General features: G+C 35.9%; 1 protein-coding gene across 2 annotated transcripts in view; it reads right to left on the bottom strand.

Moving 5' to 3' along the window:
* ZZZ3 (zinc finger ZZ-type containing 3) overlaps nt 1–14,464 on the bottom strand; it is a 57,488-nt gene that overhangs the window by 17,286 nt on the left and 25,738 nt on the right. For both annotated transcript variants that reach the window (XM_069023076.1, XM_069023075.1), the window contains exon 3: nt 12,155–13,716. In XM_069023076.1, coding sequence (XP_068879177.1) covers nt 12,155–13,665 — 1,511 coding nt within the window. In that variant the 5' untranslated portion in view covers nt 13,666–13,716. The remainder of the gene's footprint in view (nt 1–12,154; nt 13,717–14,464) is intronic.

Below are 14,464 nucleotides of genomic sequence, written 5' to 3'. Positions count from 1 at the left end.
AGGATGCCAACATCCTCATGCAGATGCAGCTGTTAACAACACACAAGAGCTCAAGGATACCTGGGGAGAGGATTTACCCTAGACAACAAAAAGCCTGTTTCCATCAGCAGGTGCCCAAACTTGTGTTAGCAGAGCCACAGTAACAGAGGCTCAGCATCGTGCACAAATTTGCATCTAAGAAGAAGACAGGTATTTATCATTTTTTCTTGAGTCATTTTACTTCATTTATTCAAATTGTATTTAAGCAATTGATTTTCTAAATGAAATTGGAAGAAAGTAATAACATTTAAAACACATAAATACATAGAAGTAAAAAGCAACCAAATGTTGGAGATTTAAATGAAGCGATAATTTAATGATGATTCACATGTGTGAAGGGAAAGAAGGAATCATCTTAATGAGGTAGCCTTCAATAATTTAGTCTGAATGGAAAGATGAATTTACATTTGAGGAAAAATAACACAAAACCAAGAATATTCAACTTCAGTTACTTCCTTCAAGAAAACATTCATGTGACCTCACCAAACTGGTCTTAGTGGAATTAAGTAAAAATACAATAATGCCAGGATGATTCAAAAATATGTCATATAATACTGATCTGTGACTAGAGTAACATTATAATGAAATAACTGAAGAGAAAAAAAGGGGGTTTTGAACCAACTGTTCAGACAAAAAGGTTTCCCAGCACTTTTTTGTCCCTCTGCTAAGAAATGGATTAATTTGGAGCTATCTACTTTAGCTTCCCATATTCCATTTTTATGAATTAATATATTCTGAAGCCCAAAAATAAGACTGCAGTTTTATCAAGTGAGTATCAGAAGTATTAAAATACACAAAAATGGGAATTTGGGAATCTTCCATTGCCTAGGAAAAGAAAATTGAAAATTCTAGTTCTGAAATACATAGTTTGCTCCATATTCTGGTACATTAGACTTGCTGCAGAACTGCATTCTACCCAAACCACTGCACATCCCTTTCAACTTCAACAGGACTTTTTAGTGAGCTGTATGTCTGCAAATGTTCTTTTAAGTTTTGAACAACTACTATTTCCACAGGCTCTCTGGTCCTATATGACTGTAATAAAGCCAAGTATTTCTATGAAAAAGCAGCAAGCTAAATAATAACACACACACTGAGCCCCTTCTTGAAGCGTCTGTCTATTCTGGCCTCTTCATCTCAAACGCTACCAAAATGCTTCTGCTGCACTACACAAAAGAGATCATGTGAATAATTTCCAGGACTATTTAAAAAAAAAAAAAACCAACCCAAAACAGACCAAAACAAACCAACAAAAAGGTGGCTAAAATTTTGCTCTTTATGTTTCCAGGCTCTTTGTAAGTAAGCACAATTCTGATCCAAACTAGCTCCTGCAGTTGTGCTAAAATTCTCCAAAATGGAAAAAGTCTAATAAAAGAGAAAGTAGCTCATTAATCTGCTGCAAAACCAGCTCCATCCTTCAATGAGGCACTCAAAGAGCAACCACCTCTACATCATCCAGCAACAATTAGTTACATTATTTTCTCTGAAAGATCTGTCAGGAATTACCAAGGAAAATTATCTCACATCCTTTGCCAAAACCAAACACACTCAAGTAAACTCACAGACAGGTTCCCTCCGCTGACTGAAGTTACACTTTCCTCAATGCTAAATACCAACTTGTTAGCACATACAAAACCCAAAGCAGTTTTCTCTGCAGGAAGACTCTCACTCCAGAGAATGTAATTCTGTTCCCACAATCCCAGTATTGAAACACTCTTGCAGGTTCTTAAGTCATGTTAATTGCCAGGAATCTTCCAGATGAACACTTGAATCATTCAGTACAGTACAGAAACAGCTTTACTATCTCTGCTGAAAAATCTTGATTAACACTGGGTTTTGAGGGACCAGTATTTAAAAAAGGAGAGCTATTTCTTACAGATTGACACTGATCAGCAGGAACTTCTGCTGATTCAGTTTTTCTTTTGCAGTGGTAAGTACTCCACTCTTTTGGACTGCTCCATGAAAAAACTATCACAGAGCAGAGCCAGATTTCTAGAAGTTGTGCCATAAGCAATTAGTTCTTACACAATTAATTTCCATGAATCTTGTTCTAATAGTAATTAGGGACACAGCAGCCTCCTCTCTTGCCTGTGACAAAACTTGAGAATAGCATCTATTGCCTTAATGAGACCTATGTCCATTCTGATCCAGTTTACTGAGATTTCCTTTCAAAATGCTTTTCCCCTCCATTCTTTCCATTCTAATAGCATTTACATTTCCAAATCAGAGTACCCAGTCACATCACAGATTTTAGTTTCTCTGCAGCAGGACCTAACAGCAGCCTTTAAAAACACTATATGAATAGGAATCAATCTGCCTTAACGACTGCATGTTTCTTAAGTTAACTCTTGTTTTTTATACAAAATGACTTGTAATGACTGACCTGTAAAAGGGGCCACATCATTCATCATTTTTAAATAAATTAATTTTTTACAGTAAGAGTCTGTCAGTCAGAAAGTCCCTCCATGGTTTCTGCAGGTTTCTCCTCCCTTGAAGAGAAGAACATACTGTACTTTAAGCCTTGGTTGAATGAGTGATATGAGCAACTGATACTACAAAATGAAGATTTTAACTTTTAGGTACCTAAATGAAATTAGTGGGTGAAATGAAGTGGCTGTAGATAACATTCACACCAATCAAAAAAAACAATCAACTCAAAATCAATATCCAAAGTCACTAGAAATTACTTTGGCAGCTACACTTGTCTTATATCATTCAGTACTTTGCAAAGATATGTACTTTGATGCCTAATTAAAAAGAAGTGATTTATCCTCTTGACTTCTAAAATGCTGTGCAGTTGGTGCTCATCAATCTCCCCTCCCAAAACTAACTGTGCTTCTCCAGTTATATATAGTTTACACAGTATGTTAAAATGTACAGGATCATCAATTTTGGGAGGCTCTGACACTAAAAATGCATACCATCATTTAGAAATACTCATTAGTTCTCATGCAGGTAGGAATTGTTTTACATGAGGGTGTACACACATCTCATAATAAAACACAGCAAAAAAGTATATAGAAAAAAAACTTGTTATGTTGTATTTCCAAGAGCTGTGACACAAAACTGGTTATCAGTCACCGGGAGGATTTGAGCAAGTCTTTGTTTCATTGCCATCTGCTGGCACTCCAGCAAAGTACAGATTACAACCTGCTCTCCCATACCCAGGTCATTTATTACTCTGGATTTTGGTCTACTAACAGCAATTAAAAAAAAAAAAATCCCTTATTAAACGCCAAGATGAGGAAGTATTGGATATTAAACATCTTATCAGACTGTAAATTATGTAGGAAAAGGGAAACATTAATTGTACTTAGAATTTCTAAGTCACCCAAGGAGCTGTAGTTTAAGAGACTGGCTCCCTGGAGAAACCTGAGAATCAGATCAAACACAATCCTGTCATTTCAAAGTGTGATTTTTTTTGTTTGGGCTTTGTTTCTTTGAGTTCAGAAATACCAGAAAATGCTCCCAGCTCCTAAGTTTGGGCTGAAATCTTTGCCAGTGTAACAGTACACTAATTTTGACACTGCAGTTTCTTGCAAGTTATTCTGATGTGTAGCTAAGATTTTTAAAGAATCTCCAAATGCACTCTGGAAGAGTCTGGGATTCAATGCTGGATGTGTAGAGCACACAACAGCAATGAGAAAGCGCAAGAGACTGATGCAGAATGGCCCTTCTTTGATCTCCCTTCAGAAACAGCAAAGAGTTTAAGGGCATAATCAATAAGAGCACACATATATCAACCCCTGTCAGGACTTGTACAGCACCTTTGCCCAGAGGAAGCAGCATATGGTGGGTTTTTACTTACCTAATGCTTAGACACTGTGACCAAGGTAATCTACTTACACACAGCCTTTTCTGCAACTCTATTAAATCGCTTTCTGCTCTGGCTTAACCTCTTTACACATACTGTCATTTACTGTACTTTCACTATGCATATTCAATATTCATACTTCAGACCTTTTGAAGTATTTCAAAGATAAGTAAATAATTAAACTGCATCTCTATGTTATACATTAAACAACTAAAGCACACATTAAATGGCTTCTCCAAGTCTACTGTGCCAGGAATGGAACAAAAAGCACTATTTCTGAATGTCAGCCTCACATCTATTTGAAACAAAACAGAACTAACCTAAAAAGCACATTTTTAAAGACCCAACAAATCCCAAGGCAAAATAGAAAATCCTACTGCAGTAATTTACCTGAATGCAAAAGAACCATCTTTCACTCAAATTTTACCTTTCTTTCAACCTTCACAGCTTCAGAATTTGTGTTTCAAGCATCTGAATAGTATTTTATTGGTTATCAACTTGTGATGTCCCCTTCTTTCTTAAATTCTTAACTCTTCCCCAGAAACAGAACACCCACTCATATATTTCTATAGGCTTCATTCTTGTCAAGAGCTGTCCAACACACTCAGCAGGATTTAATATTAGCTGTACAAAAGCACCCTTATCATATACACACAACTTTTCTGAATTTTTAGTAGCAGTTAGGTCTCTGTGTCCCTGAAGAAACATGGATCTTGTTTCAGTCTTGTCAACAAAACAGCATCCATCAGTCCTCCAGTTAACACAATTTAATACAGCCTTCTAATACTCTTTTGACAGCACTCTCAACTGCTTGTCTGCAGGACAGTGACATTCAGTAGGGAAAAAGATACAGGTTCCTTTCATTCCTCTATTTTCCAGGCTTGAATTGACATGAGATAATGACAGTAAAAGTGTTTTCTTCACAAGGGGCACAGAAAGACAGACTGACAGCATATCCCAAACTTCATCTCCTTCCCTCTCATCATCTCTAATGAGAATGGTCCCAATTCCTTTACTGAGGGAAAATATCACACAGATTCCTCCAGCATGACTACTTGGATATTCTTCTCTAGAAGAGATGCTGGGGAAAGCAAATGTTCAGATGGAGCTTTATTCCAGGGACAAAGTAAGAGCGACCCATGTTGCCACGAAACCAATCCAACTGCACAGAAATCCTCTGACAAAACAAGCAGAGAAAGCTGGCAACAGTGATTACTGAACCCCTTCAACTCACTCTAAATTAGTTTCTGCAGGTTTTCATCCATGCAAGACACACACATACACTCAATTATTCAGGTACATACTCTTGCCATAGGAACAAATGAACACATTCCCCTCAAGTTATCTATTACTGTGATATCTGAATATTAGAACTGAATTACAAGAATATGATCTACAATCATGAGTGGCTGAACATTCTAACAGCAATACAAAGCGTGATACATCAATACTTTCTGGCTAAAAAAGGGGAAGAAAAGTTAGAAATAAGGAAGAAAATTAGTAAAAAATTTATCTTTTATTAGTACTCTCTATAATAAATAAATGGACAACACAGCTGGTCCTTGGGTTAGGAAGCATAAAACCATCAAATGCTGTTACATAAAACAGCAGCAATATTTTTACTTTGAGCTATCCAAAGCAAAATAAAGATATGCAATAATGAAAAACGAAAAATCAGCTGGCTATTCCTACTGAGAAAAAAGTTGAAAGGAATCCAAAAAGTAGGACCTTTTTAACTCTAAAATGCATGTATTGTTGCACCAAAGTAACAACTGTATTGATTAGACCTCACTGCTGACTGAATGAAGCTTGTACAATACATACTGCTCATGCAATTCCTTTTTAAAAGATACTGGTCAGTTTTGCAGTTCATGCTGGAGATACTGTTGAAACTCATGAAAGAGCAGAACAAAAACTTAAAATTAGTAATGAAGCAATTTCAAGCTGGGTTAGTTAAAATGGACAAATAAAGACACCCACATTCTCAAAGCAAATGGCAGTCACTTTGTTCTTGCCTTCTTGGTGGCATCATTATGCTCACTAATGTTTTAGTGATCCCTACCAAGTAGGCAATTATGGTGACACTAATTTACTCCTTGTTCCACCACACAACTTTTACATTGACATAACTGGTATAACCACAATTTACTGCTTCTGCTTTTAAGGGTCCTTGTGTGCACAGCCAGAAGTACAGCCAGAGCCTTACTCTCCATACAGCTGTGCTGGGTCAATACATTACTGCCCCATCTTTTCTTGGCTTTCTTGCTCTTTGTTTTAAATCAGGACCATGATTTCTATGGCATTTGGTATTTGTTTCCAACTAGTATTTCCTACACCTCAAAACAATTTTTATTATTTATTGATCCTTTTCCAGTTTAAATCAATTTACTAATGAGCATCCTTAGAAATGGTAAGCATTTCCAAATGAACAGGCAGAAGAGCAATTTTCTACATTTTTCTGTATTAGAATAATAGGCTTGTTGTTGCTTGTGGTTGGATTTTTTTTTTTTGTATTTGTGTATTTTTTCCCCTCCATGATTTCTGGTCCATGTTGACCAAAGAAATTGAAAAGACAAACTGAATTCTTGTGTATTCTCCAAAAACTGGCAGCTTGGAAAGGAGGTGAGACCATAACTACTGTCTCTACAAGAGTCAGGTAGGCAGAATTCAACTGTTTCTCATCACACTCCTCCATCAATCCATCAGCCCACACATCCAGAGGTACCACATCAAGGCAGCCAACAGGGAACATCTCTGCACTGGAGAGTTCACTCTCTCTTTCTTCCAGGAGTGAATTGCTGCAACAGAGGACTCTTGGAGGTGAGAACATAGATGTAGACAGAAGAAGAAAAGCAGGCAAATCAGGAGGGAATTCAAGGGGTAAAGGACACAAATCCAAAAGAAATCAAGCTTTGCTTTCCACGGGATGCACTGTTTAAGTGAGGACTGCACTGTGTTTGCTAGTGCTGTTAATGGGATTGTGCTGTGGTTGGCAGCAAGATGCCACTGTTCAGGGAGGAAAAATGAATGTGACAAATGTACTTGACATTTAATGGGTCCCAGAGTGTGCCCATTCCTAGGGAGCAAAAAGCTGATGCAGCACATGCCCAAGGCATTATCTCTTGCAAAGTAAGAGCTCTAGTCTTTACTGAATAGTTTATGTAATTATAAAACAGGATTCTATGATTACAGTAGTCTTAACTAAACCTTAAACTTTAGTCCTGCAAAAATTTTGTGTCACATAACTTTTCCATTGACAAGTATTTATAGACAGAAATTATCTTATGGACCATGATAAAATAGTAATGCTGGCAGGAAAAATTCTCAAAATACTTCATATTTTAAGCTGTAGTAAAATACAAGGATTTAATTAATAAATGTGGTTGCATGCCTGTTATACTGTCACATTTTGGTAACACAATTACCTGCAAAACCAAACTGAAATTGATCAGAAAGCTGTACTAGAAGTTTCTAATTGATTTCCACTGTATTTCTATTTTGTGGATGAACTAGCTGCAGCATCCAACTTATACATGACTTTACTTAAAGCCAATCTTGGGTTTGGTTACGTACATAGACCAATCTACTAGAAAGTAGAAATCACTCTCTGAAAAAACACCAACTTTTCATGTTTTAGTTTGACATTAATAGGGAGTTTAAGAAAAATATCACTGTATGCCACACCAGTTCTGTGGAACAAAGGATGAATTAAAACACATTGCAATCTAATACACATGGCATTTATGTTTGATTTTTTACAATTATTAACTTCTCTTTTTCTTCACTAAAATTGTACACCCTTCATCAATTCTTTCATACTGGTGATATATTCTACAAATAACTCAGAGGTATGAATTAAAACTGCTACTATGAAAAGTAACTTGATTTACACCAATTCCATCTATTCTTTAAGATGAAAGGAAGTTAGAAACAAAGTCCCCACAGACTAAAACTGACATCTCAGGAAAATGAATTATTAGCTATTCATTGCTACATGACATCATTACATGGAATGTTAAGATTTATCTGCACATTGAAATAAATCCCTACTGTGTGATCAATTTAATTCAGAGACATACAGCTGAATATACAGGGATTATTTATAAAACTCATCTATTAGTATTATTATTAGCCAATATATTTGAAGACAGACATGGATATTTTTATCTTTTCCAGTTAAGGAAAAAACATGGTGCAGGTAAAATTAGAAAACTAGAAATTTAGAAAGATGATATTACAGTTACTTTAAGAAGATTGTGTTCAAGGCAGTTCTCAAACAACTGGCATGGCAAGGTGCACCAAGTCCTATTCTAATAATTCAAGTGCAGTAAGATGAACTTTTATATGGAACTGTTTTAACTGGATTCTTTAGGCAGAAAATTTGTGACTGAATAAAATATAAAACCTATGCCACAGGAAATGCTACCAAATGTTTCTTTCCTTTCTCACATTCATATAATATTAGAAGTGGATCCAAAGACATAAACCTTAATATCATAAATTGTTGAGCATATGTAAATCTGACTGCACGATCCTGCATGGTCATCTGTGCTTCCAAGACCTCTGCAAAAACACAACCTACCCTAGGTAAGAATCCACAAGACTGGGCTTTAAGAGATGTACTAAAATCTTTCATTTAATCTGTCTTCACTTTTAATGGCAGTACAGCTGTTATGATTTTAAATATTATCAAGTAATAAAGACACATGAAAATATCTATCTACTGAACAAGGTCCTAACTCTTGGAATTAAATGCCTGTAGGGAATTGCTCGTGCATAATGATGCTATTTCAGCCACCTTACCTCCAGATCTAAGTGGTTCCTGTAAAGCAAACTGCAGTTTACAGAATCCTAGAAATGCATTCTGTAACACGTTATATGCATGTGAAACCTCAATTCCTCAATTACATTTTCTTCTAGAATCCAGGACCAAGAGTCAAACAAAGATTTTCCCTTTGTGCAACCTAATACCGGCCAAACATTGCAAATCTCCAAAGGAAGTAGAGAGGAAGAAGAAAATAAAAAATAAAACCAAAAAAGGGCACTAAATGAAACACTGGGCAAAGGCAAAAAGCACTGAGAATAAAATGCTGCACAAGACAGAAAATTAAAGTAAGCTACAGCAGTATGAGATAGAATTACAATACAAAAAGATACAGCAAAGAGATATGAGAAATGCCTGAGGAAAGACATATGCAAAATACTAAGCACAGCATATAAAATTCAGCAGTGTAGAAACTTTTAAATCAGGATGTTCAGTCTTGGTGAAAGTATCTCAAGAGAAAATGCAAATGTTTCTGAGCTAGAACACAGAAAAATTCTCAAATATGCACCAAACCATACTTTTCCGAGAGCAATTACAATACACAAAAATTCCAATTATGTGTGTAGCAACAGAAAACATTAACACTTTACAACTATACAACCCCCAGATCAGCCTGTTATCTACAAAAATGTCTATGTTGTGATAAAATTTCTACTTAGAGAACTCATCTCTGTCTTTGTAGGACAGATCTATTTTAATAAAGAAGTTGTGGGAACATCCATCATTTCAGCCTTCTCTCTGAATAATAATATTCCGTACCCTGTGATGGCTATTTTTCCTATTATATCATCCAGTTTTCCCAGAAATATTAATATATGAATGTTGTTTAAACATGTCAAGATTAAAAAGGCAACAAAATTTATACAGAAATATGAAAATATACATTTAGGTTTCTTTCTTACAACAAGTCTTATCAACAGCTCTTAAAGGTTTTGGTATATTCATATTTTATCAATGTCACAACAATTTCTTGAAGAGTGAAAATCAACTGTATGAATGTGTATGTCATCAAGCTATGTAATGTAACCAGAAATAACAGAAGTTTACAGCCATATAAAATTGCTTCTATGACACAGAGGAATGTATTTTTTTTCTGCCATGGAACATCCAAAGAATTATACTAATGCCTTCTTGGAGAAATCTGCCTCCTCAACCTAGCCAAGATGCTAATGTCTCTCTGAACTGGCTTTTAAAAGAGAACAGAAACATGAACTAGAGGAAAAAATCACCCATAATAATCCCAAACTGATGAAGGAGAGAAAAACAAAACTGTACCATTTGAAGATCTGATATACAGAACACCAAAACATTTGGCTTAGGCAGAACTACCACAAACAAAGTGAATATCCTCTACCTCCAGCTAAACCTACCTTAATAGCATGGGAACCCTGGAATTCTTTGCATCTGACCAATCAGTGAATACACTTCTGCTAAAACTGGCTGTTTTATTTTTTTTAGTTCAACATTTTAGAAAATAAGTACCAAATGAGATTAAACAAGGGTATAATTAAGACACTATTCAAAAACTGTAACACATGAATTAAGAGTATCCTCTAATGAACTTTGCTATTTTTAAAACTGGGTAGAGGATATAGTGCACTGCACTTGATTTATTCTTGAACTATGAAATTCTGCATAAATGACAATTGCACTCATATGTCAAAACACTGACTTAAGTTCTTTAGAAGGATCCTATTACCATGCAGAACCATCAGAATACCACACTTATTACAAATGTAAACAACAAAAAAGGATGGCCTGTAATTTTCCAGTTCCATCAAAATTTTTTTAAAGGAAGAAAAGATATGGCGAACACTCCCTCCCTCCAGTAGCATGCTTCCCTTTGGGAAAGTAGAAATATAAGACAGGATAAAACCAATAACCATTTCTTTTGGAGTTCTGCATTCAGGCAACAAGCTGGTAGCAAGCTACCAAGTCTTACTTGCAATTTCAAAAGCTCCCAACAAGTTCTCACAAACAGGCTGCCAATCTGAACAACAACTACCCATTTCTTCAGAATTGTGTATGTTCAAAAGCTAACACTAGGGCACACACCTGAAATTTTCAAGGACAATTTAGATCTGTGTTTAAGAGTAGAAAAAACTATTGTTACTTTTACAGTATTTTTCCTAAAAAATACAACCCCCATATCACATTACTAATGCATCTGTGTACTAGTATCAGATGAAGTCATATTACATACAGATCCAAAATCATCCTAAGGAGTCAAAAGACAACAGTCCATTTTTCCCATTTATAATTTAAGGAAAAGCAATTTTCTTTCTAGCTACTGGGAAAAGTGTCCACTTTGGACTGATGGCTGAAGCTGCAAATACTTGATCATTACTTTGAAATTATAGTTTGTCCAATCAATGCTCAAATTCAGAATTTTCTGATTAAAATTATTTATTCATATCTAATATTGAACAAAACTTCACTATATAAATAATGCAACTCTAATATAAAAAAATCCAGTCATACTGGATTAAACAACCATCTGTGCCCTGTGCCCATATTCACAGTAACTGTGCTGTGAACATTCACTACATTTACACTGAACTACTACCAGTGCTTCAGCCCTTCATATGAAGCAAACTGAAGATCATTTGCACTTGGCCTTTCAGAACTCACAACAACATAGAGAACACCTACTAAACAGCAAAACAGAGGAGTCAAAACAGCATTACAAAGACTATGAAATAAAAAACTGTGTCCTGATCTACTGAAGACAAATTTTCTCCATGTAAACTTTCTTCAATGAATGGCCCTTTTGTTTCAAAAATCTCTTGCACAAGGTACAATTACCATAGTTCTACTTACAGACATTCAGATGATAAACATAAAAACAAGTTAAAGCTCTTTTATAATAGTAATAATAATCATCATTTGTACATGTCTATATTTACATATAAAGAATATAAATAGCAATGTAGACATAATTTACTTTGGAGAAAGTTGCTGCATTTGATCAATTCATCTTCCTGAACACAATAATGCTGAGTTCTTTCCCATGATACTCTGAAAAAAGTATCTAACTTCAACTTCTATGTACAGCAGAATAATTGTATAAGCTGTATCTGCAGTGTCTACTGGATATAATGACAAATGACTGAAATATAATTTAAAGTTTGGTTTCCTTTGGTTTTCCTTCCAGCTAGTTTTTAAGAGAAAATAAATAACAGATGCATTTTTAAACAAACAAAAAACCCGAAAAAACTCAAAAAACTCAAGTTCTGGCTCAAGAATTCCAATTGCTAGAAATGTATAAACCACATTGCTGTACCATACTGCATATTAAATAGTTTAATTTTGTCTGAGGTAGAAACAAGAAAAATGAAGACTGAAGAGTTTGAAAATGATAAAGCACTTAAATTTTTGTGGAAGTATGTTAAATACTTTATGATTTTAGTAATAATAATAATATATTTTTGGTAAGAAACAAAAGCAGAATTCATGGTTACCATAGTTACACATACTCTTTGTTGTGTTTCAATGCCACATGATCTGATTCAAAGTAATACACATCAGGCTCTTCCTCATCCTCCTCTGCAGTGTGGATGTTGGCACTCTCTTTGGCAGATGGTACATATCCAGCAACAAGCCTAGACTCAGATAGTGGCTTTCTTAGTCCATCACTCCCATGATCCCCTGTATTACTATTTCTCTCTTTTTCATTCTGTTTGATTTCTTCAGACTTTTTGGGAGATCCATTGATATTATTAATACCTACAGGTACATTCTTTTCAGTAGGACTAAGATTATTTTCCTCAACCTGTCCGTTTTCTCTACAAGGAGAGTTATTTTTAGTAGGGCTGCTTCTGGCAGGGGCAGCCCTTCGTGGTGAAGTTCTCAACGTGTATCTGTGTTCTTGAAGTTCCAACATATTTGTCATCTGAGCTGAAACACAGTTCAGCACTGAAGAATGTGGTTCAGGTTCACCTGAGATTGATGCACTGTCCTGGTGAGTATTCAGGTTGCTATTGGTGTTTTCAGCACACTGTTCCTTAGAGGCACTGCTATCTCCCACAACATCCACCTCCTCCTCCGAATCCCTTAACAAAGATGACTGGATTTCAGAAAAGGACCCTGTGGCTGGCTCATATGCCTGATTAGCATGCTCCTCAGGCAAGCAGTCATTTATTGTTTTGTGGTCCTCTAACTTTACCTGTTCTTGAGAGTTTGTGCAAGGCACATAATGGTCTACAACACTGTCCTCTTTGCTGCTATTAAGCAACAATGAAGAATGGGCAAATGAGTTTCCATTTTCTGCTACTGTTTTGTCCTTGAGCATACGGGAACCAGCACTGTTTTGCTTAGCATTCCCATCAAGCTGACAGTCATCACAGTTAAGAGAATTTGAGTCTCTCTCACCAACTCCATTGACAGTCTGATAACCTGCAACCTCTTCAACTACTGCAGAATTATTAAACCCTTCTGCACAGACATTCACCTTTTTAACTTCCCTTTTCTCACAATCATCCAATATAAGACATCGACAAGCTCGCTTAGTCCCTGTGGAGGCTGCATCACTGTCTGACACTAAGCTTTTATGCTCCAATGACTCCTTCTCTGCTTTAGCAGGCAAGTCTTCTTCGGAACTGTTGGGTGCCTCTGAACGTAGACAGCGTTTAATTCTTTTCAAAACTGGTGAAACAGGTTCTGCTTGTTTTTTTTCACTATTTTCCACAGTCTGCTTATCACCATTATCTTTTTCTGAAGTAGACAGCCCTCTCTTTCTAGGGCTCACCCATGACTCCCGAGCACTCTGTTGTTTCAGATCAGTAGTTCTGCCACCGTTGCTGCCCTTCTGAGTTTGCACAGACTCTGGCCTCTTCTTTGGTGACCTGGATCGGATTTGAGGATGGGCTGAGACTTCCTCCGGATGAGCAATACTACGGTTTCTTAATGTTCTACCACAAAAATTTTCATCCAAACCATTTAAACCCACTGTAGATCTTGTAACACGAGTAGATCGAGAAGCAGCCATACTATGGCGAGTCCCTAAAGTATGTTCATCGTGATCCACTCACTGGGAAACCTTCAAAAAAAAATGTAAACAAAACAGTCAGAAAAAATACTTAAAAACCACCTAGACACACAGCAAACCTGAAGAATGTATTGTCTCAAATACACCAATACAAAACTGAATAAGCCCATTCAATGTATTCACACTGCTTCTTTCCGTGGTATTTCTTTAGTGCATTAAATTTTTCCATCTCAGCTACAAAGCAGCTGACTTGGTATTTGTGGTTATTCTGGCTTTAGTACTTGTGTGAGTGTTGCTCATATTTTTGCCTTATGTAAGGCTGGAATGTCCCAGTTAGGCTCTAGTTAGTAAAATACACTATTTTTATGTATTGTACATATGTTATAATGTATTTGTATTACTATTTAAATTTGTCTGTTCTAGTAAAAGGTATGAGATTGTCTTCTCAATATCCCACAGTTTCCAGTTACATGGTTTCACAGACTAAGAAGTAAACCATTAAAATTGCATTTGCTTACTCAGTTGTTGCTTAAAGCAAAAACAAATCTCTCATAAATAACAAAACAGAACTGCAATTCTGATTTATCAGGGAATTGAAAAAAATAAAGCACACCATTAAAAAATACTTACAGTTATTATTAGTAAAAATGAAATAAAACAAAATTTCTGAATCAGAATCATTAAATCATTCCAGCTGGAAAGGGCTGTGGAAGGCAATCCTATCCAACCTCCCATTCAAATGAACACGAGGCCTAAATTCAGATTTAGTTACATGGGACATTATCCAGCTGGGTATTGA

This window comes from Aphelocoma coerulescens, chromosome 8 (assembly GCF_041296385.1).
Source record: "Aphelocoma coerulescens isolate FSJ_1873_10779 chromosome 8, UR_Acoe_1.0, whole genome shotgun sequence".
NCBI classification, from domain to species: Eukaryota; Metazoa; Chordata; class Aves; order Passeriformes; family Corvidae; genus Aphelocoma; species Aphelocoma coerulescens.
The sequence above is the reverse complement of the archived record's forward strand: the minus strand, read 5'-3'. Positions and strand labels throughout refer to the sequence as shown.